General features: G+C 39.0%; 1 protein-coding gene across 1 annotated transcript in view; it reads right to left on the reverse strand.

Moving 5' to 3' along the window:
• PIK3C2G (phosphatidylinositol-4-phosphate 3-kinase catalytic subunit type 2 gamma) overlaps positions 1–25761 on the reverse strand; it is a 444386-nt gene that overhangs the window by 131762 nt on the left and 286863 nt on the right. Inside the window, exon 24 of the mRNA XM_052640675.1 lies at positions 1099–1255. Within this exon, the coding sequence (XP_052496635.1) occupies positions 1099–1255 (157 nt within the window). The remainder of the gene's footprint in view (positions 1–1098; positions 1256–25761) is intronic.

Genomic DNA, 25761 nt, shown 5'->3' on the forward strand with positions numbered 1-25761 from the left:
GGATGGCATCACTGACTCAATGCACATGAGTTTGAGCGAGCTCCGGGAGTTGGTGGTGGACAGGGAAACCTGGCGTGCTGCAGTCAGAATTGAAAGATAATTGCTTTACAGAATTTTGTAGCTTTTTGCAAAACTTCAACATGGATCAGTCACAGGTGTACATATATCCCCTCCCTTTTGAACCTTCCACCCATCTCTCTCCCCATCCCACCCCTCTAGGTTGATACAGAGCCCTGTTTGAGTTTCCTGAGACACATAGAAAATTCCCGTTGGCTGTTTATTTTACACATGGTAATGTAAGTTTCCATGTTACTCTCTCCATACAGCTCACCCTAAACCAGTTATTTTGATCATTGTACTGATTTCAACACCATGCTGATTTACAAAAGATGTATGTATCTCCTACAGTTTGCTGCAGTTATTAGCGTGTATGTATGTGCCCATAGGAATCACCACATTTACCTTCCAGGAGATATTTCTATGAGATCCCTCTCCTCTCACCTTGACATTTGGTTGGTCCACTGGACAGTGGAATGAAACATTAAAAATTCCTCTGTTGGCCAACAGAGAGCACCCAGGACTATGATGCATAGACTCAAATGTGCTACTCTAGAGTTGAGTTGCTAGCAAGTCATCTCACATTTTTGACTCTCAGTTTCTTCTGGAAAATAAGCAAGTGATCAAAGGGATTGGGAGGGAAACCACGAAAAATCCTTGCTTGTTCTACATAATTGGGTTGCCTTAATGTGAAAATGAGATAATATATTAAAAATACTTTTGAAAAAAATCCTAAAGCACTGTGCAACTCACATAATATTCTAAATTACTGTCCTTGATCTTTAATCAAAATATACTGAAATAATCCCTGAATATATCAATATTATTGTGAAGAGAAAGGTTTGAGACAATGACTGTGAATTAATGTTATGAACTGTTAAGAAATGTATTGGAAAGATGTACAATGGTACTTTTAGTTTGTTCATTCCATTCCATTTTGAATAGCTCTTTGGGGAACTCCAAACCATTAGCAAAGATAGACGACTGAAAGACAGAAACAAGTGAAGCTTATTGTTTCTGTTAATTCTCCAAGGGACTTACCATTTCTAGCAGGTTCAAGAGCAGCCGGCTGTGTCTTCTGACAATATTATAAGCTCGACAGCAAAGCTCCACAAAATCTTGAAAATGCTGTGGGTTTTTCCCACCCTCTGTAATAAAGTACTCCATCTCTGAAGTAAAAATAAAAGGGGCTCGGTCTCTATAAGCAAAAAAAGAAAAAAAAAAAAGAAAGAAAAGCAAGAACAATCATAAGCAGGAAGAGAAATTGTTGGAAGAGTCAAATTAGGCAGTTACAACAACTTATTTCCATTTGAAATTTCTTTGTTATTTTTCTCTCCGCTCTAATGGATGAACTTCATTGTAGGATGGTTAGAGAAGCTTGCTAATTATAGGCTTTGAATAATGTATCTGAGCTGTAACAGAGAAGGAAGGACAAGTTATTTTACAAAGTTGACCTATACTGTCTCAAATAGTAATTTCAAGTTATTTTTGATTTGACTATTATCCATTAAAGTTAATATAGGGAATGTGATTTTACAGAAAATATATTTATTGCTAAAGTATGAAATGATAGAACAGATCATGCTTTTAACCTCATGGTACTTTTTCTTTTTCTTTTTTTTAATGGTCTTCCCTGGTGGCTCAGATGGTAAAGAATCTGCCTGCAATGAGAGAGACTCAGGGTCGATCCCTGGATTGGGAAGATACCCTGGAGAAGGAAGTGAAGTCGCTCAGTCATGTCTGACTCTTTGCGACCCCATGGACTGTAGCCCACTAGGCTCCTCCCTCCGTGCAATTTTCTAGGCAAGAGTACTGGAGTGGGTTGCTATTTCCTTCTCTAGGGGATCTTCCCAACCTAGGGACTGAACCTGGGTTTCCTGCATTGTGGGCAGACACTTTACCATCTGAGCCACCAGGGAATCCCAAGGGAATGGCAACCCACTCCAGTATTCTTGCCTGGAAAATTCCATGAACAGAGGAGCCTGGCAGGCTACAGTCTTTGGGAAGACTGAGGGATTAACACTTTCTTTCACTTTCAACAAATTGAGGAGCATTATTTACAACAGCCAAGATATAGAAGCAACCTAAGTGTCCATCAATATACAAGTGGATAAAGGAGATGTGATATATATATATATGTACACACACACATATATGTATATATATGTATATTTTTATGATATATATATAATGAAATGTTATTCAGCCATAAAAAAGAATAAAATCTTGCCATTTTCAACAACATGGATGTATCTAGAAGGCATCATCCTAAATGAAATGAGTCACAGAAAGACACGTACTATATGATTTCATTCACATGTAGATTCTAAAAAACAAACACAACAAAACATAAACAGACTCATAGAATCAGAGAACAAATTGGGGTTGCCAGAGGGGAGAGAGATGGAGGAATTAGTGAAATAGGTAGAGGAGACTAAGAGTTAGAAACTTCCTGTTATAAAATAAATAAGTCATAGGGGCATAATGTACAGCATAGGGACATAATGTACAGCACAGGGAATATAGTCAAAATAATACTGTAATAACTTTGCATGGACACAGATGGTAACTGGACTTATTGTGTTGATCATTTTGTAATGCATAAAAAATATTGAATCACTATGTTCTACAGCTAAAATGAATGATGGTATTGTAAGTCAACTATAGTTCAGAAAAAAAAAAGCTAAGATATGCATGACAAATTCTTTCAGAAGGTAACCTGTGAAAAACACAGATGTTACCAATTCATTGTGATATGCCTAGTAAGGGAAAAAGTTCAGTTCAGTTCAGTTCAGTCGCTCAGTTGTGTCCGACTCTTTGTAACCCCATGAATCGCAGCACGCCAGCCTCTCTGCCCATCACCAACTCCTGGAGTTCACTCAGATTCATGTCCATCAGGTCAGTGATGCCATCCAGCCATCTCATCCTCTGTCATCCCCTTCTTCTCCTGCCCCCAATCCCTCCCAGCATCAGAGTCTTTTCCAATGAGTCAATTCTTCGCATCAGGTGGCCAAAGTACTGGAGTTTCAGCTTTAGCATTATTCCTTCCAAAGAAATCCCAGGGTTGATCTCCTTCAGAATGGACTGGTTGGATCTCCTTGCAGTCCAAGACTCTCAAGAGTCTTCTCCAACGCCACAGTTCAAAAGCATCAATTCTTCAGCACTCTGCCTTCTTCACAGTCCAACTCTCACATCCATACATGACCACAGGAAAAACCATAGCCTTGACTAGACGGACCTTAGTCGGCAAAGTAATGTCTCTGATTTTGAATATGCTATCTAGGTTGGTCATAACTTTTCTTCCAAGGAATAAGCGTCTTTTAATTTCATGGCTGCAGTCACCATCTGCAGTGATTTTGGAGCCTAAAACAATAAAGTCTGACACTGTTTCCACTGTTTCCCCATCTATTTCCCATGAAGTAATGGGACCAGATGTCATGATCTTCATTTTCTGAATGTTGAGTTTTAAGCCAACTTTTTTACTCTCCTCTTTCACTTTCATCAAGAGGCTTTTTAGTTCCTCTTCACTTTCTGGCACAAGGGTGGTGTCATCTGCATATCTGAGGTTATTGATATTTCTCCTGGTAATCTTGAGTCCAGCTTGTGTTTCTCCCAGTCCAGTATTTCTCATGATGTACTCTGCATATAAGTTAAATAAGCAGGGTGACAATATACAGCCTTGATGTACTCCTTTTCCTATTTGGAACCAGTCTGTTGTTCCATGTCCAGGTAGCTATATTTCATTTTATACTAGGTACAATACAAGTATTGATCAGAAAGGAGGAAATATGACCAGACACTGTTAGTATGTGGTTGTGAAAAATTGGACATGACTTGGTGACTGAACAACAATACCTAGGTCTTAGAATTGCTGTGAGGACTAAGAACATATACACAAAGGCCAGACACAGAGAGAGCTACACATCTGTGAATGGATGTAAGAGGTTCATGCAGAGGGCACAGACTGTAGCCTTGCCAGCTAGGCAAGGCTATTCAATGACTTACTGGTTTTGCAACCCTGAACAAGTCACTTGGCCTCTGAGTGGCTAAATCTCTCCCTCTGTAAAATGGGAATAAGAGCACTTGACTCCTGGATAGTTGAGAGGATTAAATGAGTAAAAGTACTTAAAACATAGCCTGGCATATAGTAAACACTCATTAATTTTGAATACTGTTCTTAGTCTCCATACTAATAAAATTATTATTGCAGCTAAACCTGCTCTTGCTGCTAAGTTGCGTCAGTCGTGTCCGACTCTGCGCGACCCCATAGACGGCAGCCCACCAGGCTCTCCTGTCCCTGGGATTCTCCAGGCAAGAACACTGGAGTGGGTTGCTATTTCCTTCTCCAATGCAGGAAAGTGAAAAGTGAAAGTGAAGTTGCTCAGTTATGTCCGACTCTTAGCGACCGCATGGACTGCTGCCCACCAGGCTCCTCTGTCCATGGGATTTTCCAGGCAAGAGTACTGGAGTGGGGTGCCATTGCCTTCTCCAGGAGCTAAACCTAGCCATAGCTAAATCTCTCTTTCTCTTCAGAAATTCTGTGTGTGAGATCCCATCTATCCTTAAATGTTTAATTTACTTCCAGCTTCTCCCTGTGATCTCTTTGGCTTCATAAGCCCTTAAGTGGACATTTGAATTTGGTAGCATTTTTTATAAATCATTCAACCATGGGGTCATCACTACAGGTAACATTTCAGTGAGTTTTAGCAAAATCTTAGACTTCTATAATCAGAAAAAAAACTTAATTTTATATATAAAAGTCTTCTAATTATTTTTCTTACTCTCTATAGTATATTGGCTGTATTGAGTGAAGTTTTTGAAATAATTTTGAAAGAGTCTCAAACTTTACAACTTCCTGAAATTTCATTTTTCAGTGTGATAGATATGCTTCTCTCATTGATAGAGAAAAATATGTCTGACCAAACTGATTTCTCTTGGAAAATTTTTTAGTAATGCTTAACTTCCTGTGATAACATATTTCAAATATGTAAGAGAAACATATACAAATTAGAGAAAATATATAAACTAAAAGAAAGAACTGAAAGTGAACTGAAAGATGAACTCCCCAAGTTGGTAGGTGCCCAATATGTTACTGGAGATCAGCAGAGAAATAACTTCAAAAGAATGAAGGAACAGAGCCAAAGCAAAAACAACACCCAGTTGTGGATGTGACTGGTGATAGAAGCAAGGTCTGATGCTATAAAGAGCAATATTGCATACGAACCTGGAATGTTAGGTCCATGAATCAAGGCAAATTGGAAGTGGTCAAACAAGAGATGGCAAGAGTGAACCTCGACATTATAGGAATCAGCGAACTAAGATGGACTGGAATGGGTGAATTCAACTCAGATGACCATTATATCTATTACTGTGGGCAGGAATCCCTTGGAAGAAATGGAGTAGCCATCATGGTCGACAAAAGAGTCCGAAAGGCAGTACTTGAATGCAATCTCAAAGACAACAGAATGATCTCTGTTCATTTCCAAGGCAAACCATTCAATATCACGGTAAACAAAGTCTATGCCCCGACCAGTAATGCTGAAGAAGCAAGTTGAATGGTTCTATGAAGACCTACAAGACCTTTGAGAACTAACACCCAAAAAAGATGTCCTTTTCATTATAGAGGACTGGAATGCAAGTGTAGGAAGTCAAGAAACACCTGGAGTAACGGGCAAATTTGGCCTTGGAGTACAGAGTGAAGTAGGGCAAAGGCTAATAGAGTTTTGCCAAGAAAATGCACTGGTCATAGCAAACACCCTCTTCCAACAACAGAAGAGAAGACTCTACATATGGACATCACCAGATAGCCAACACCAAAATCAGATTGATTATATTCTTTGCAGCCAAAGATGAAGAAGCTCTATACAGTCAGCAAAAACAAGACTGGGAGCTGACTGTGGCTCAGATCACGAACTCCTTATTGCCAAATTCAGACTGAAATTGATGAAAGTAGGGAAAACCACTAGACCATTCAGGTATGACCTAAATCAAATCGCTTATGATTATACAGTGGGAGTGACAAAACAAATTCAAGGGATTAGATCTGATAGACAGAGTGCCTGATGAACTATGGATGGAGGTTCAGGACATTGTACAGGAGGCAGTGATCGAGAACATGCCCAAGAAAAAGAAATGAAAAAGGCAAAATGGTTGTCCGAGGAGGCCTTACAGATAGCTGAGAAAAGAGGCGAAAGGTGAAGGAGAAAAGGAAAGATATATCTATTTGAATGCAAAGTTCCAAAGAATAGCAAGGAGAGATGAGAAAGCCTACCTCAGTGATCAATGCAAAAAAATAGAGGAAAATAATAGAATGGGAAAGACTAGAGATCTCTTCAAGAATATTAGAGATACCAAGGGAACATTTCATGCAAAGATGGGTTCAATAAAGGACAAAAAGGGTATGGACCTGCCGGAAGCAGAAGCTATTAAGAAGATGTGGCAAGAATACATAGGAGAACTGTACAAAAAATATCTTTATGACCCGGATAATAACGATGGTGTGATCACTCACCTACAGACAGGCTTCATGCAATGTGAAGTCAAGTGGGCCTTAGGAAGCATCACTATGAGCAAAGCTAATGGAGGTGATGGAATACCAGTTGAGCTATCTCAAATCCTAAAAGACGATGCTGTGACAGTGCTGCACTCAATATGCCAGCAAATTTGGAAAACTCAGCAGTGGCCACAGGACTGGAAAAGGTCAGTTTTCATTCCAGTCCCAAAGAAAGGCAAGGCCAAAGAATACTCAAATTACCACACAATTGCACTCATCTCACACGGTAGCAAACTAATGTACAAAATTCTCCAAGTCTTCAACAGTATGTGAATCGTGAACTTCCAGATGTTCAAGCTGGTTTTAGGAAAGGCCGAGGAACCAGAGATCAAATTGCCAATACCTGTTGGATCATGGAAAAAGCATGAGAGTTCCAGAAAAATATCTACTTCTGTTTTATTGACTATGCCAAAGCCTTTGACTGTGTGGATCACAACAAACTGGAAAATTCTTGAAGATGGGAATACCAGACTACCTGACCTGCCTCCTGAGAAATCTGTATGCAGGTCATGAAGCATCAGTTAGTACTGGACATGGAACAACAGACTGCTTCCAAATCAGGAAAAGAGTACGTCAAGGCTGTATATTGTCACCCTGTTTATTTACCATATATACAGAGTCCATCATGAGAAACACTGGGCTGGATGAGGCACAAGCTGGAATCAAGATTGCTGGGAGAAATATCAATAACTTCAGCTATGCAGATGACACCACCCTTATGGCAGAAAGTGAAGAACTAAAAAGCCTCTTGATGAAAGTGAAAGAGGAGAGTGAAAAAGTTGGCTCAATACTCAACATGCAGAAAATTAAGATCATGGCATCTGATACCATCATATCATGGCAAATGGATGAGGAAATCATGGAAACAGTGAAAGACTTTTTCTTTTTAGGCTCCAAATTCATTGCAGATGGTGACTGCAGCCATGAAATTAAAAGACGCTTGCTCCCTGGTAGAAAAGTTATGACCAACCTAGACAGCATATAAAAAAGCAGAGACATCACTTTGCCAACAAAGGTCTGTCTAGTTAAAGCTATGGTTTTTCCAGTAGTCATGTATGGATGTAAGAGCTGGACTATAAAGAAAGCTGAGCACCGAAGAATTGATGCTTTTGAACTGTGGTGTTGGAAAAGACTCTTGAGAGTCCCTTGGACTGCAAGGAGATCCAACCCGTCCATCCTAAAGGAGATCAGTCCTGAGTGTTCATTGGTAGGACTGATGTTGAAGCTGAAACTCCAATACTTTGGCCGCCTGATGTGAAGAGCTGACTCATTTGAAAAGACCCTGATGCTGGGAAAGATTAAGAGCAGGAGGAGAAGAGGATAACAGAGGATGAGATGGTTGGAATGGCATCATCGACTCAATGGACTTGGGTTTGGGTGGACTCCGGGAGTTGGATAGGGAGGCCTGGCATGCTGCGGTTCATGGGGTCACAAAGAGTTGGACACGACTGAGCGACTGAACTGAACTGAAGTGAATTTTAGCTATGTTTAAATATTGTGATAGTTTAAACTGTGGCATCTTTTCTATATGATTTTCATGGCTCACTTTTGAGAAATTTTAAAAAATAATTAGAATTTGACTAAGATTTTTCTATGAACAGTAGGAAGACTCACATATGGAACAGAATGCTACCCCAGCCCGACAAGCTGTAAATATTGTAGCTGGACTGTGATTTATAAGTCTACTCAAGTGTGACCACAATCCCAAGTTGCAGAATTAATGTATTGGAGCCTGTGTCTGAAGTTAAAGCAATACTCCTAAGTCTGAAATATAAATTGATTGTGGCAAGAGGGAAGGTTGGAAACTATTTGATCTCTTAGAGTCTATATTGTACTGCATTCTGAATGATATGTTGGAAATCTCTCACTTATAGCTGTACAAATAAACCAGAAATTCCTTATTGTGACTATCCTTTTTTTTTTTCCTTTTCCAGATAAGTGGTTTTACTATTACCTGCCTAAGCCCTAACTATTTGTGCTTCTGTACATTTTACTTGTATAGTTTGCCATTTCTGGATATGTTTTTCTTTACCTCTTAATATCCTTATTCTTAGAGACCAGGATCAAAAGTTTTTGTAATAAGTTTTCTCTAATTAATCTTTCCTTTGCTGATTTCTCCTTACTCTGCCTTATCCTTTTGCTTAGTCCTACAGCTAATATATTTTATTTTATATAGTATCTAGTAATCTCATGAATTTCCCTCAATGATCTGTATGATTTTCAAGGGAACATGAAGTATTTTACCTTTATATTTTTTAATATCTCAAACAGCATTTTTTTGTTTTTTGTTTTTGTTTTTTTATTTTATTTATTTTATTTTATTTTATTTTTTTAAATTTTAAAATCTTTAATTCTTACATGTGTTCCCAAACATGAACCCCCCTCCCACTTCCCTCCCCATAACATCTCTGTGGGTCATCTCCATGCACCAGCCCCAAGCATGCTGTATCCTGCGTCAGACATAGACTGGCGATTCAATTCTTACATGATAGTATACATGATAGAATGCCATTCTCCCAAATCATCCCACCCTCTCCCTCTCCCTCTGAGTCCAAAAGTCCGTTATACACAGCTGTGTCTTTTTTCCTGTCTTGCATACAGGGTCGTCATTGCCATCTTTCTAAATTCCATATATATGTGTTAGTATACTGTATTGGTGTTTTTCTTTCTGGCTTACTTCACTCTGTAACAATGAATGTGACAGTAAATAAATACAAGCTCACACAGTGAAGAGCTGAGATTAATTTAACATTTATGTGGGAAGATGGTGTAAACAAACTTATTTTTATGATTCTGTCATTTTGTTGTCAAATTTAATCTTTTTATAACTTATGATCAGTCTTTCCCTGAAATTATTATTCTGTAAAAATGCTGGGAATATTTTGTATAAATTTTCAATATAGGTAGGAAGTAAGTAGTAGTTTAAAAATGTATATATACTTGGGAAATCTAAGGATACTTCTCTTATAAATAAATACTAATTACTGAGACAAATTCTCTTGGTATGGGAAACAGCAGGACAACTAATAATTTGCTTTCTGTTATTACTTATGCATAAGCTTCCCTGTTAACTGTACTGTAGATATAAGCTCCTTGTATCAGGTCACTAGAATACCAAGGTCATCATCATTAACTATATGCAGATTCTTACTGCACTGAGGGTACACAGAGATTTAGGAAATGTCTCTGCCCTGGGCTCCCAGGTGGCTCAGTGGTAAAGAATCCATCTGCCAGTGCAGGAGATGCAAGTTCGATCCCTGGATTGGGAAGAACCTCTGGAGAAGGAAATGGCAACCTGCTCCAGTATTCCTGCCTGGAGAATTCCATAGACAAAGGAGCCTGGTGGGCTACAGTTCATGGGGTCTCAAAGAGTTGGACACAACTTAGCGACTGAGCATGCCTGCACACTCTGCTCCTTAGATGACTTCAATCTATCTAGAGAGGCATGCATCTAAAATGTTAGCATACTATAGGTGTTTATAGTGGACGACTAATATATGGAATGCTAATAGATGGTGATTGCTGCCATAAAATTAAAAGAGGCTTACTCCTTGGAAGGAAAGTTATGACCAACCTAGATAGCATATTTAAAAGCAGAGACATTACTTTGCCAACAAAGGTCCGTCTAGTCAAGGCTATGGTTTTTCCAGTCGTCTTGTGTGGATGTGAGAGTTGGATAGTGAAGAAAGCTGAGCGCCAAAGAATTGATGCTTTTGAACTGTGGTGTTGGAGAAGACTCTTGAGAGTCCCTTGAACTGCAAGGAGGTCCAACCAGTCCATTCTAAAGGAGATCAGTCCTGGCTGTTCTTTGGAAGGACTGATGCTAAAGTGAAACGCCAATGTTTTGGCCACCTGATGCGAAGAATTGACTCATTGGAAAAGACTCTGATGCTGGGAGGGATTGGGGACAGGAGGAGAAGGGGACGACAGAGGATGAGATGGCTGGATGGCATCACTGACTTGATGGACATGAGTTTGAGTGAACTCTGGGAGTTGGTGATGGACAGGGAGGCCTGGCGTGCTGCTATTCATGGGGTCGCAAAGAGTCAGAAACGACTCAGTGAGTGAACTGAACTGAACTAAATAGGTAGGTGGAGGTTAAAGATTTTAAAAACCAATACCCTAAAAGCAATGAAAATTTACTGAATAATAACAATAGTTTTTGAAAAGATCTTTCCAGCTGTAATATGGAAAAGAATGTAAAACAGGGAGGGTGTATGTGGGCAGATCAGGTAAGAGGTGTTTGCAGAAGGTTTTGATTAGAGGTGAGAGTTGTTTAGGTTAGAATTGTGGCATGCAGATACAGAAAAGCATGTGTGTGCATAGTCATGTCCAACTCTTTGCAACTCCATGAACTGCAGCCCGCCAGTCTCCTCTGCCCGTGGAATTCTCCAGGCAAGAATACTGGAGTGGGTTGCCACTCTCTTCTCCAGGAGATCTTTCTGACCCAGGGATTGAATGCAGGTCTCTGGCATTGCAGGCAGATTCTTTACCATCTCAGCCACCAAGGAAATATCTGGATACAGTGAAGTGGAAAGAATTAAAAACTACTTTGAAGAAAAAAATCAAGAGGACTCCATGATGGTTAAAATGGAAGCAAAAAGAAGAGCTAAGAAGAATTTTATATTTTTTGGCTTGTGTATCAGGAAGGTGACAGCGCAACATGCAGAGTGGGCTCAGTTTGAGCAAGTTACCTTTGAGACTTACAAGAACAGAGGATAATGAGGTATTGCAACACTTACTTCTGGACCACAAAGAAAGAATATAAACTGGAAGTAAAATTTTGTGACTTTTGGGAAGATTGAATAGGCATATTTTTCCTTATTCCTCCCACTAAGTACACAAAACCCCTTGGAAATTATATATAAAACAAATATAAGAAGATTCTTAAAGGGTGTAGAGAAGAAGAGAGACTTAATAGGGACCTGAGACCTCAAGGAACAACATGTATTTCTGCCTCACATATTCCAGACATAGAACTCAAGAAGGCAGCGATATGGAAATGCCAGTGGATGTAGGCAAAAACATGATCAAAAGAAGGCCTGCTCTCTCTAGCCAAAAAGGTAGCTTGACAAGACAGAAAATGTTTAAACAATATCCACTCTACTCCAGCCAAATATCACAGAAAAACTGTGACCATACTCCCTTACCACACTAGAATAGATGAATAGTGGGGAGCTTAAATTTCCATGCTCACAAGGCTGTATTGAGGTACCTCAGTTCCCTCTCCAGGGGGTATCAGAAACAGGTGAGTAAGGAGCTAGGTATTGGTGGAGGAAGAGATACATAGATCAGTGGGAAAGGATAAATAACACAGAAATACTAATTTGTATAGCCAAGGTTATAGTTTTTCCAGTAGTCATGTACAGATGTTAGACTGTACTGAGCACTGAAGAGTTGATGCTTTTGAATTGTGGTGCTTGAGAAGACCTTTGAGAATCCCTTGGACAGCAAGGAGATCAATCAGTCAATCCTAAAGGAAATCAACCCTGAATATTCATTGGAAGGACTGATGCTGAAGCTGAAGCTCCAATACTTTGGCCACCTGACTCAAAGAGCTGACTTACTGGAAAAGACCCTGATACTGGGAAAGGCTGAGAGCAGGACGAGAAGAGGGCGACAGAGGATGAGATGGTTGAATGGCATCACCGACTTGATGGATGTGAGTTTGAGCAAACTCTAAGAGACAGTGAAGGACAGGGAAGCCTGGCATGCTGCAGTCCATGGCATCACAAAGAGTTGGATACAACTAAGTAACTAAACAACAACAGGCTCAAATAAATATGCCCAACTGATTTTTGAAAAAGTGGCAAAGACAATTTAATGGAAAAAGATTTCAGTCTTTTGACCAGATGACACTGTAACAATCACACTTCCATAGGCAAAAATATAAACTTTGATCTAAATCTCATACCTAATATAAAAATTAACTTAAATGGATTACAGACTTAAATACAAAATATAAAAGAAAAATTTCTTGGAAGAGAACCCAAAAGAAAATTTGGGGGCTATGCAAAAAGTTTTTAAAAGCATGAAAAGGAAAGTTATACACTGAGAGATAATGTTTGCAAATCCCATAGCCAGCAGAGGAGCAGTGTCTAGAATATGTAAAGAACTCTCAAACTTTAACAGTAAAAAAACAAAGAATATAATTAGAAAATGGGCAAAAGACATGAAACGTTTCATGGAAGAAGATATGCAATAAATAAGCACATAAAGAATGGTTGACATCATTAGTTATTGTGTATGTGTGTGTGTGTGTCGGGGGGGCGGGGTACTCAGTCATGTGTGTGCTCAGTAGCGTTCGAATCTTTGTGACCCCATGGACTATTGCCCACCAGGCTCCTTTGTCCATGGGATTCTCCAGGCAAGAATACAAGAGTGGGTTGCCACGCCCTCCTCCAGGGGATCTTGCTGACCCAAGGACTGAACCCGTGTCTCCTGCATTGGCAGGTGGATTCTTTACCACCAAGTCACCTGAGAATCCCCATTAGTTATTAGGGAAAAGCAAATTAAAGCCACAATGACATGCCCATAAGAATGACTAAAATATATAGTTAATGACGATGGCAAATGCTGGTAAGAACATGGAGAAAATGGATAACTCATACATTGATGGTGAAAATGTAAGTAGTACAGCCACTCTGGAAAACCACTTGGCAGTTTGTTAGCAACAACATGAGCTATCATACAATCCAGAAATTATACTTTTGGGCTTTTGTCTCAGAGAAATGAAAACATATTCACATAGAAACCTATATGTGAATATATAGAGCAGCTTTCCTTGTAATAGCTAGAAACTGAAAATAACACAAATGTTCTTCAGTGGGTGAATAATTAAACAAACTATGGTATATATACACCATGTAATATTATTTGTCAATAAAAAGAACAAAGTGCTGATACACAACAGTTTGGATGACTCTCCAGTAAATTATGCTATATGAAAAAGGCCAGTCCCCAAAGTTACATCATTGTATGACTTAATTTATATAATACTCTATAAATGACAAAATTATCAAAATGAAGAACAAATTAGTAGTTGCCAGGGGCTAAGGATGGAGAGAGATAGGGGGTGAGACAGAAGTGGGGCAACATGGAGGCTCTGGGGGTGATGAAGCTATTCTGTATCTGGATGATATCAATATTAAGAAGCTGGTCATGATATTGTACTGCAATTTTATAAGATGCTACCAGTGAGGGAAACTGATAAAGGGCACATGTGATCTCTTTGCATTATGTGTTAAAACTACATGTGAATCTGCAAGTATCTCAAAATAAAATGTTCAATTAAATTTTGTATGAGTCATCTGGATACAAATATTGATAGAGGCCTTGGATGTAGCTGATAGCAGTGTGCTGGAGACAGGTGGTTTCTTTACCACCGAGTCACCTGAGAATCCCCATTAGGACAGTGAGAAGAGAAAAGAAAGGGCTAAGATGAATCTCCAGGAATCTGACATCTAGTGGCTTGGGAAAAGGAAGTCACCCTGCATTGGACACTGGCTGGGGGAGAAATCTAGAAGGGAAGCAAAGATCATCACTATTCTGAAGATGGAATAGTTAACACTGCTGAAATCTGCAGGTAAATTAGGTAAAATGAAGAATAAATAATGTTGTGCATGCTAAGTCACTTTAGTTGTGCCTGACTCTTTGCAACCCTATGGACTGTAGCCCACCAGGCTTCTCTGTCTATGGAATTCTCCAGGCAAGGATACTGGAGTGGGTTGCCATTTCTTTCTCCAGGGGATCTTCCCAACCCAGGGTTGGAACCTGAGTCTCATATGTCTCCTGCATTGGCAGGAGGGTTCTTAACCACTAGCACCACCTGGGAAGCCCAAATAATGTTGAGTTTAGCACAGTGAAGGTCATTGATTTTATCAAGTAATGAAGAATAAAACCAGTTTGAAGTGGGGAATCAGAGGTAAGAAATGTAGATCAGGAGTTTAGATACCTCTTTCATGAAATTTGTGAAGGTGAGCAAAATGCATGGAAATGGGGGGTTTGAGGCAAGGCCATTTAAACTTTGGAGAAATAAGCATATTTAACAGTATTATTTAAAAGAGAGAGGGAATTCTGTGGAGGTCCAAAGGTTAGGACCTTGTGCTTTTACTGCCATGAAGTGTGAAAGTGTTAATTACTCAATAGTGTTTGACATTTTGCAACCCCATGGATTATAGCTCATCAGGCTCCTCTGTCCATGGAATTCTCCAGGCTAGAATACTGGAGTGGGTTGCCATGCCCTCCTCCAAGGATCTTCCTGACTCAGGGATCAAACCCACATCTCCTGCTTTGCAAGTGGATTCTTTACTGTCTGAGCCCCCAGGGAAGCGATGGCACAGGTTCAATTCCTGGTTGGGGAACTAAGATTCTGTAAGTTGCACAGTGCGGCCAATAAATAAATAGATAGGAGAGGAATGCAGGGAAGTATGAATTCTTGGTAGTATAATGCAGCAGTCCCCAGCCTTTTTGGTACCAGGGACCGGTTTTGTGGATGACAATTTTTCCATGGATGGGGGAGGAGATGGTTTGGGGATGATTCAAGTGCGTTACATTTGTTGTGCACTTTATTTCTACTATTTCATCAGCTCCACCTCAGATCATCAGGCATTAGGTCCAGTATAATGTATGTAAGAAGGTGAGGAGATGGCTCCAAAGCACAGATGGAGGGACTGGCTTTGGAAAGGAAAAACAAATTGTCTATTATCACACCAAGAAAGAAGTTGTGATGTAAATATAAGTTTCTGAGTTTTGTATTGACTACAAAAGCAGACTCTGTTCTGTTTCCCTTTTTCTTTTTTTTTTTTCCACAATAAAGTAGGAGGTGTGGCTGTCTGTGTAAAATAAGGAGTAGTAAACAGCGGGTCGGAGAGACTGGAGGTTTACCCTGCAAGGATAAGTATGGTAGGATTGCTGGGCCATGTGGATGGCCCATTGGAAACCAAGAACATCTGCCCTGTTGTGCTGAGGCTTTCCTGTAGTGCAAAACTGCTGAGTGTCAGTAGCCCTGGCAGTGGAGACCACCCTATTCTGAAATACAGTATTAATGAAATGGACCACGCGTGCCAACTGCAATGGCTGCACCCTGAAACGGCTGTGGTGCAGTCTCCTTAAAATGAGCATTCTTCCATTTATTGAACTGTTCCTTAAACAAATAGGTACATACTTGAAAAATGAATGATGTTGGATTTTAAAGTGTCAAGCACATAACCTATTTGAGGACATAATAATTCACAGAAGCAACTTCCGCAGATGTGAATTATGCAATCTAAATGTTAATAGTACCTCTGGGCTTCATCCCAATGGTTCAGAGTGGTCTTTGGCAATACCAAGTTCAACAAAACAGTTCCTGCTGAGCTCGGAAAATTAGAGTCACATCCCTTGAGCACTTAATTTCTGTTAGATTAATGACCTTGTTAGATTTTTCTTAAATGTAAGGAGAAAAAAAAAGGGTGAGCAATTGTGCCTGAGTTTTCATTTATAAAAGAGCATGTTGCCCATAGACAAGGGAGTGGCCCTGTTGCTGTCACACGTGGTCCTAGTGTTGAATGCCTCTTACCATACAACCATCTTGTAACACATTTGATTATAGTTGCTAAGGATATGAACTTAATGTATATAATGGCCATAAATGCAGGATAACTATGTCATTTGGTACTAACTAAAGAAACAGCCAACTTTCCCAATGCTGAAGAGGAAACACTGTGTTGGAATTACAGAGAAACAGAATCACCAAATTCCTACATGACACCCTCCCAAGGGTACCACCACCCAATGACTAGGACTCTGGGCAAATTATAATGACAAAGACTTCTATCGTAGTTCTTGATTCATAAATTAGAGAAAATAACAGTAATGTCCTCAAAGACTTTTGTAAGAATTAATTAAGATAGCATATTCAAAAGCAGAGACATTATTTTGCCAACAAAGTTCCGTCTAGTCAAGGTTATGGTTTTTCCAGTGGTCATGTATGGATGTGAGAGTTGGACTGTGGAGAAGGCTGAGCGCCGAAGAATTGATGCTTTTGAACTGTGGTGTTGGAGAAGACTCTTGAGAGTCCCTTGGACTGCAAGGAGAACCAACCAGTCCATCCTAAAGGAGATCAGTCCTGGGTGTTCTTTGGAAGGAATGATGCTAAAGCTGAAACTCCAGTACTTTGGCCACCTGATGCGAAGAGGTGACTCATTGGAAAAGACTATGATGCTGGGAGGGATTGGGGGCAGGAGGAGAAGGGACGACAGAGGATGAGATGGCTGGATGGCATCACCGACTCAATGGACGTGAGTCTGAGTGAACTCCAGGAGTTGGTGATGGACAGGGAGGCCTGGCGTGCTGCAGTTCATGGGGTCGCAAAGAGTTGGACACGACTGAGTGACTGAATTGAACTGAACTGAACTGAACTGAACTGAACTGAACGCATATCAAGTACTGACAAGTCTTTAAAGGGTAATTTTGAATCTCTCCTTTAGAATCTGCTCCCTACTACTGGATGACATTAGCACCACACTGAGAAGCACTGCTTTCTACCACTCCCAGAGATATTTCATAGCATTTTGAGAAAAGCTATGTGTTTCAGTATTGATGATGGAGGCAGGGAATATGAAGTGTGGGTTGGAAAGACAGAGAACTCAGCAAGGATTCATGGTGGTAGAATTTGTCTGCTATACTCTGTGGACATACTTTTAATTTCCCTTTATAGGATGAAAGTGTGAAATTATTAGTCACTCAGTCATGTCTGACTCTTTGTGGTGCCTTGGACTGTAGCCCACCAGGCTCCTCTGTCCATGGAATTCTCTAGGCAAGAATACTGCAGTGGGTAGCCATTCCCTTCTGTAGGAGATCTTCTTGACTCAGGGATCGAACTGGGGTCTTTTGCACTGCAGGTGGATTCTTTTCCATCTGAGCTACTGAGGAAGCCCTTTTATAGGATAGTTCATCTAGTATTTACTTGAGCAACTGATAAAGCCAGTAAGTGGATACATACAAAAGGACATATACAAGTTTGAAGGGCTCCAGTGCTGAACACGTTAGTTTATACATTGCACTGCAATGTGGGACCCAGTAATGAGGCACATTTTATTTCTATTACTGAAATTATTATTACTAATTTCATGAATTAAAAATGTTTTTGTCCCCAAGACGTATCATTGTCACATTAAAATATATTGTTTTAAAGATTTTTAAAAATTCCAGACTGCCATCATGGCGGATGGTGATCTTAGCACACAAATAAGTGGGGAATGTTTCAGCCTACACTTTCCCTGATACCACAAGCAACCTACATTTCAGAGAACACATTCTTCTGTCCAACACAAAGAACACAAGTCTCTTGTCTCATATCCATGAGTTAATTGAGAAGGCAGACTTGGCATCTCCATTGGAGAGGAGAGAACCTTGTATAATTAGACAGCACAAGAAACCTCATCTGTGCAATATAATAAGAACATAAAGGTACATGTACTATCACAAAAAGAACATTTAAAGTCTTGGGAGATCTCCAAGTTCTCAGCAGTTATTAACTAAGGAGACTCTCACCAATAATCTCTTAAGTGTAAAACAAAGTTTTCCCTCCACTAACCTCTTTTATAACTCACTGTGGGTCCTAAGTTAGACTCTGGGAGGTCCTTCATCTTTAATTGCTTAATAACTTTACATACTGACTCTGGAGTTCCTCCCAGGCTCAGACACTCTATCTCACTTCTTTGAAAATGGTAATTAAAACAGCTACCTCTTCCAATTATCAGTCCTGCTTTCCTAAGTATGATATTTTGGGACTGAGTTTATAGTAGATTGGGATTATATGGGGCTTCCCAGGTGGCACTAGTTGTAAAGAACCCACCTGCCAATGCAGGAGACATAAAAGATGTGGGTTCAATTCCTGGGGCAGGAAGATCTGCTGGAGGAGGGCATGGCAACTCATTCCAGTATTCTTGCCTAGAGAATCCCCGTGGACAGAGGAGCCTGGTGGACTACAGTCCGTGGGGTTGCATAGCATCAGAAATGACTGAAATGACTTAGCACACATGCAGGATTTTATAAGAATGGCAACAAAATGGTCAGCTCATCCAAATTCCCACATTTTGCCCCCTTGAGCTTGAGTTCAAGGTAAAGTGCACAGTTATGCTTTATATGGAATTCCAGTCTGCTTGGAATAGAAATCAGTCTGGATATATAAAAGAAGATTATGTATACTATGATGCTTGGGTGACAATGATCCAATTATGTTTAAAAATCAGGTTAAAGGCAAAAATCAAGAATAGCCCAAATTAACTATGAAAACATTTCAGTCACTCCTAAAGCTGATCATATGCATGATCAAAATTTAGGTATCAAGCTTGAAATGGACCTTTACCTCTTACTAAAGAGTTTAACACCAGGAGCATCTCCCCGAGCACAGAAGCAGGTATCGTTTCTTCATTTGGGTATCAGATAAAGTTTTAATACCTGGCTCAAGTTTAGGAGATACATTTAGTCTTTCTTTAAAAACCAGACTCAGACTTAGGACTATGAGATGTTTTTATGGACAAGCACATTGTACCTTGGATCAGCTGAGGAATCAGCACCCATGTTTTACATCTTCAACATGCTTTGTTCTCATTGGTGCAGGAAGGCAGGATCCTTACAGTATTTATTCTCTGTCTCCCCTTCTGTCCTTCCCTCTTTCATTTTGTTCCTTTTATTCCCTCTCTGTCACAAACTTTTCTTCCTTTCTCAAGCACTCTTCACCTTTTTCATCTGACAATGTACAAGTTTCTCTTTGAAACAAAACTCATAGTTGGTTGGTTTGGTTTTGGCTTTTTTTTTTTTTGCTTATTTTATCTTTTATTCTTTTAATTTATTTTTTCTTTCTAATTTATTTTTTATTGAAGGATAATTGCTTTACAGAATTTTGTTGTTTTCTGTCAAACCTCAACACGAATCAGCCACAGGTATACATATATCCCCTTCCTTTGGAAACATTCTCCCATCTCCCTCCCCATCTCTCCTCTCTAGGTTGATACAGAACCTCTGTTTGAGTTTCCTGCGACATATAGCAAATTCCTGCTCGCTATCTATTTTACACATGGTGATGTAAGTTTCCATGTTACTCTTTCCATACATCTCACCCTCTCCTCCCCTCTCCCCATGTCCATAAGTCTATTCTCTATGTCTGTTTCTCTACAGCTGCCCTGTAAATAAATTCTTCATTACCATTTTTCTAGATTCTGTATATGTGCATTAGAATACAATATTTATCTTTCTCTTTTTGACTCACTTCACTCTGTGTAATAGGTTCTAGGTTCTTCCACCTCATCAGAACTGACTCAGATGTGTTCCTTCTTATGGCTGAGTAATATTCCATTGTGTATATGTACCACTACTTCTTTATCCATTCATCTGTCGATGGACATCTAGGTTGCTTCCATGTTCTAGCTATTGTAGATAGTGATGCAACGATCAATGGGATCCATGTATCTTTTTCAATTTTGGCTTCCTCAGGGTATATGCCTAGGAATGGGATTGCTGAGTCATATGGTGGTTTTATTCCTAGCTTTTTAAGGAATCTCCATACTGTCTTCCATAGTGGCTGTATCAATTTACATTCTCACCAATAGTGCAAGAGTGTTCCTTTTTCTCCACACCCTCTCCAGCATTTATTGTTTGTAGACATTTTGATGATGGCCATTCTGACCAGTGTAAGGTGATACCTCATTGTGGTTTTGATTTGCATTTCTCTAATAATAAGCAATGTTGAGCATCTCTTCATGTGTTTGTTAGCCATCTGTATGTCTTCTTTGGCAAAATGTCTGTTTATGTCTTTTTCCCACTTTTTGATTGGGTTTTTTGTTTTTCTGGCATTGAGTTGTATGAGCTGCTTGTATATTTTGGAAATTAACCCTTTGTCAGTTGTTTCATTTGCTATTATTTTCTCCCATTCTGAGGGTTTTCTTTTCATCCTGCTTATAGTTTCCTTTGCTGTGCAAAAGCTTGTTGTTTTTATTTCCATTACTCTAGGATGCGGGTCATAGAGGATCTTGCTTTGATTTATGTCATTGAGTGTTCTGCCTATGTTTTCCTCTAAGAGTTTTATAGTTTCTGGTCTTACATTTCAGTCTTAATCGATTTTGAGTTTATCTTTGTGTATGGTGTTAGTAAGTGCTCTAATTTCATTCTTTTACATGTAGCTGTTCAGTTTTCCCAGCACCATTTATTGAAGATGCTGTCTTTCCCCCATTGTATATTCTTGCCTCCTGTGTCAAAAATAAGGTACCCATAGGTGCGTGGGTTTATTTCTGGGCTTTCTATGTTGTTCCATTTGTCTATATTTCTGTTTTTGTGCCGGTGCCATACTTTCCTGATGACCATTGCTTTGTAGTGTAATCTGAAGTCAGGAAGGTTGATTCCTCCAGCTCCATTCTTCTTTCTCAAGATTGCTTTTTCTATTCGGGGTCTTTTGTGTCTCCATATGAACTGTAAAATTTTGTTCTAGTTCTGTGTAAAATGTCATTGGTAATTTGATAGGGATTGTATTGAATCTGTAGATTATGTTTAGTGGTATAGTCATTTTCACAGAATTGATTATTCCTACTCGGGAACATGGAATATCTCTCTACCTGTTTATGTTGTCTTTGATTCTTTTTATCAGTGTCTTATGATTTTCTGTGTACCAATCTTTTGTCTCTTCAGGTAAGTTTCAGTTCAGTTCAGTCGCTCAGTCGTGTCTGACTCTTTGTGACCCCATGAATTGCAGCATGCCAAGCCTCCTGTCCATCACCAACTCCCAGAGTTCACCCTAACTCATGTGCATCGAGTTGGTGATGCCATGATAAGTTTATTCCTAGATATTTAATTCTTTTTGTTGCAGTGGTGAATGGGGTTGATTCCTTAATTGCTCTTTCTGATTTTTCATTGTTAGTATATAGAAATGCAAGTGCTTTCTGTGTACTGATTTTGTACCCTGCAACTTTGCCAAATTCACTGGTTAGCTCCAGCAATTTTCTGGTACTATCTTTAGGGTTTTCTATGTTAAGTATCATGTTATCTGCAAACAGTGAGAGCTTTACTTCTTTTGTGATCTGGATTCCTTTTACTTCTTTTTCTTCTCTGATAGCTACAGCTAGGACTTCCAGAACTATGTTGAATAATAGTGGTGAAAGTGGACACTCTTGTTTTGTTCCTGATCTTAAGGGGAATGTTTTCAGTTTTTCACCATTGAGAATAATGTTTGCTGTAGGCTTATGATATAAGGCCTTTACTATGTGAGGTAGGTTCCTTCTATGCCCATTTTTTGAAGAGTTTTAATCATAAATGGGTGCTGAATTGGTCAAAGGTTTTTTCTGCATCTATTGAAATGATCATATGGTTTTTATCTTTCATTATGTTAATATGGTATTAACATTGATTGACTTGCATATATTGAAGAATCCTTGCATTCCTGGAATAAACGCAGCTTGCTCATGGTGTATGAGCTTTCTGATGTGTTACTGAATTGTTTGCTAAAACTGTGTTGAGGATTTTTGCATCTATGTTCATCAGTGATATTGGCCTGTAGTTTTCTTTTTTGTGTGTTGTCTTTGTCTGGTTTTGGTATCAGGGTGATGGTGGCCTTGTAGAATTAGTTTGGAAGTGTTCCTTCCTTTGCAATTTTTGGAAAGAGTTTTAGAAAGATAGGTAGGCATTAGCTCTTCTCTAAATATTTGATAGAATTCTCCTGTGAAGCTATCTGGTCCTGGGCTTTTGTTTTTTGGGAGATTTTTGATCACAGCTTCAAATTTCAGTACTTGTAATTGGGTTGTTCATAATTCCTACTTCTTCCTGGTTCAGTCTTGGAAGACTGAACTATTCTAGGAAACTGTCCATTTCTTTCAGGTTATCCATTTTATTGCCATATAGTTGTTAATAATAGTCTCTTATGAGCCTTTGTATTTCTGCATTGTCTATTGTAACCTCTCCTTTTTCAATTCTAATTTTGTTGATTTGATTCTTCTCTCTTTTTATCTTGATGAGTTTGGCTAAAGGCTTGTCAATTTTGTTTATCTTGTCAAAGAAGCAGCTTTTAGTTTTATTAACATTTACTATTGTTTCTTTCACTTCTTTTTCACTTATTTCTTCTCAGATCTTTTTGATTTCTTTCCTTCTACTAATTTTTTTTTTTTTGTTTGTTTGTTCTCCTTTTTCCAGTTTTTCTAGGTGTAAAGTTAGGTGGTCTATTTGATGTTTTTCTTGTTTCTTGAGGTAAGATTGTATTTCTGTAAACTCACCTCTTAGGACTGCTTTCGCTGCATCCCGTAGGTTTTGAGTTGTCATGTTTTCATTGTCATTTGTTTCTAGAAATTTTTTTTATTTCCTTTTGTTTTCTTCAGTAATCTGTTGGTTATTTAGAAATGTGTTCTTGAATCTCCATGTGTTTGTGTTTCTTACAGTTTTTTTCTTGTGATTGATATCTATTCTGATAGCATTGTGGTTGAAGAGGAATGCCTGATACGATTTCAGTTTTTTTAAATTTACTGAGGTTTGATTTGTGACTCAAGATGTGGTCTATCCTGGAGAATGTTCCATGTGCAGTTGAGAAGAAGGTGTATTCTTCTGCATTTGGATGGAATGTCCTAAAGATATCAATGAGATCCATCTCATCTAATGTGTCATTTAAGACTTGTGTTTCCTTATTAATTTTCAGTTTTGATGATCTGTCCATTGGTGTGAGTGGGGTGTTAAAGTCTCCTACTATTATTGTGTTACAGTCAATTTCTCCTTTTATGTCTGTTCATGTTTGTCTTATGTATTGAAGCGCTCCTATGTTGGGTGCATAGGTGTTTACAATTGCTACGTCTTCCTCTTGGATTGATTCCTTGATCATTACGTAGTGTCCTTCCTTATCTCTTATAATCTTTATTTTAAGGTCTATCTTGTCTGATATGAGGATTGCTACTCCAGCTTTCTTTTGCTTCCCATTTGCACGGAATATATTTTTCCATCCTCTCACTGTCAGTCTATATATGTCTTTAGGTCTGAAGCGGGTTTCTTGTAGACAGCATATATGTGGGTCTTGTTTTTGTATCCATTCAGCCAGTCTATGTAGTTTGGTTTTAGCATTTAATCCATTTACCTTTAAAGTGATTATTGATATATATGTTCCTATTGCCATCTTCTAATTATTTGGGGATGATTTTGTAGATCTTTTATCTTCTCTTGTATTTCTTGACTATATAAGTCTGCTTAGCATTTGTTGTAAAGCTGGTTTGATGCTACTGAATTCTCTTAACTTTTGCTTGTCTGAAAAGCTTTTTATTTCTCCATCAATTCTGAATGATATCCTTGCCAGGTACAGTAATCTTGGTTGTAGATTTTTCCCATTCAGTACTTTAAATATATCCTGTCATTCCCTTCTGGCCTGAAGAGTTTCGGCTGAAAGATCAGCTGTTAAGCATATGGGGTTTCCCTTGTATGTTACTTGTTGCTTCTCCCTTGCTGCTTTTAATATTCTTTCTTTGTGTTAGTCTTTGTTAGTTTGGTTAGTGTGTTTCTTCTTGGGTTTATCCTGTATGAGACTCTTTGTGCCTCTTGAACTTGATTGACTATTTCCTTTTCCATGTTGGGGAAATTTTCAACTAAAATCTCTTAAAATTTTTTCTCATACTCTTTCTTTTTCTTTTCTTCTTGAGACCCCTATAATTTGAATGTTGCTGCATTTGATATTGTCCCAGAGGTTTCTGGGACTATCCTTGGTTCTTTTCATTCTTTTTACTTTATTCTGGTCTTCAGAAGTTATTTCCACACTTTTATCTTCCAGCTCACTGATTTGTTCTTCTGCTTCAGATATTCTGCTATTGATTCCTTTTGGAGTATTTTTAATTTCAGTAATTGTGTTGTTTGTCTCTGCATGTTTATTCTTTAATTCTTCTAGATCTTTCTTAATTGATTCTTGCATTTTCTCCATTTTGTTTTCAAGGTTTTTGATCATCTTTACTATCATTATTGTGAATTCTTTTTCAGGTAGTTTGCCTATTTCCTCTTCATTTATTTGACTTCTGGGTTTCTAGTTTGTGCCTTCATTTGTGCAGTATTTCTCTGCCTTTTCTTTCTTTTTTTTTTTTTTAACTTACTGTGTTTGAGGTCTCCTTTTCCCAGGCTTCAAGGTTGAACTCCTTCTTCCTTTTGCTTTTTGCCCCCTGAAGGTTAGCCCAGTGGTTTGTGTAAGCTTCATATAGGGTGAGATTTGTGCTGAGTTTTTGATTGTTTGTTTGTTTTTCCTCTGATGGGCAAGGCTGAGTGAGGTGGTACTCCTGTCTGCGGATGATTTGGTTTGTATTTTTGTTTTGTTTGCTGTTTAGATGAGGCATCCTGCACGGGGTGCTACTGGTGGTTGGGTGATGCCAGGTCTTGAATTCCAGTGGTTTTCTTTGTGTGAGTTCTCACTATTTGATGCCCCCTTAGGGTTAGTTCTCTTATAGTCTAGGGTCTTGGAGTCAGTGCTTCCACTCCAAAGGCTCAGGGGTTGATCTTGAGTTTTGCGTGGGTCTATGTATTCATTTCCACTGGTCAGGTATTCGTGTCTGCTCTCAGCTGTTGTTCTGCATGCACTTCTGTGTCTGAAGATGTGTTCCTGATGTATCCGTGGAGAGAGATGTACTCCATGTCCACCTACTCCTCCACCGTCTTGTTCTCTCAGTTTAATTTATTTTTAATTTGAGTATAATTGCTTTACAATGTTGTGTTGGTTTGTCATAACAACAACATGAATCAGCCATAGGTATACATATGTCCCCTTCCTCTTAAATCTCCCTCCCACCTCCCACTCCATCCCACCCCTCTAGGTTGTTGCAGAGCACTGGGTTGAGTTCCCTGTGTTATACAGCACCTTCCCACTAGCTAGCTATTTTACACATGGTAAAGTATATGTTTCAGTGCTTCTCTCTCAAGTCATCCCACCGTCTCTTTCCCTTGTGCCCACAAGTCTGTTGTCTATGTCTGCATCTCTATTCCTGCCCTGCAAATAGTTTCATCAGTACAGTTGTAGACTTTAGGGTGATGGCCATTCTGACTGGTATGAGGTGATACCTTGTAGTTTTGATTGGAATTTCTGTAATAAAGAGCAATACTGAGCATTTTTTCATAAGAATGTTTTATAACTTATCATGCGAGGGAGGTAAACAAAAGGAATTTACTCAGAT

The sequence above is a fragment of the Budorcas taxicolor genome, chromosome 5 (assembly GCF_023091745.1).
Source record: "Budorcas taxicolor isolate Tak-1 chromosome 5, Takin1.1, whole genome shotgun sequence".
NCBI lineage: Eukaryota > Metazoa > Chordata > Mammalia > Artiodactyla > Bovidae > Budorcas > Budorcas taxicolor.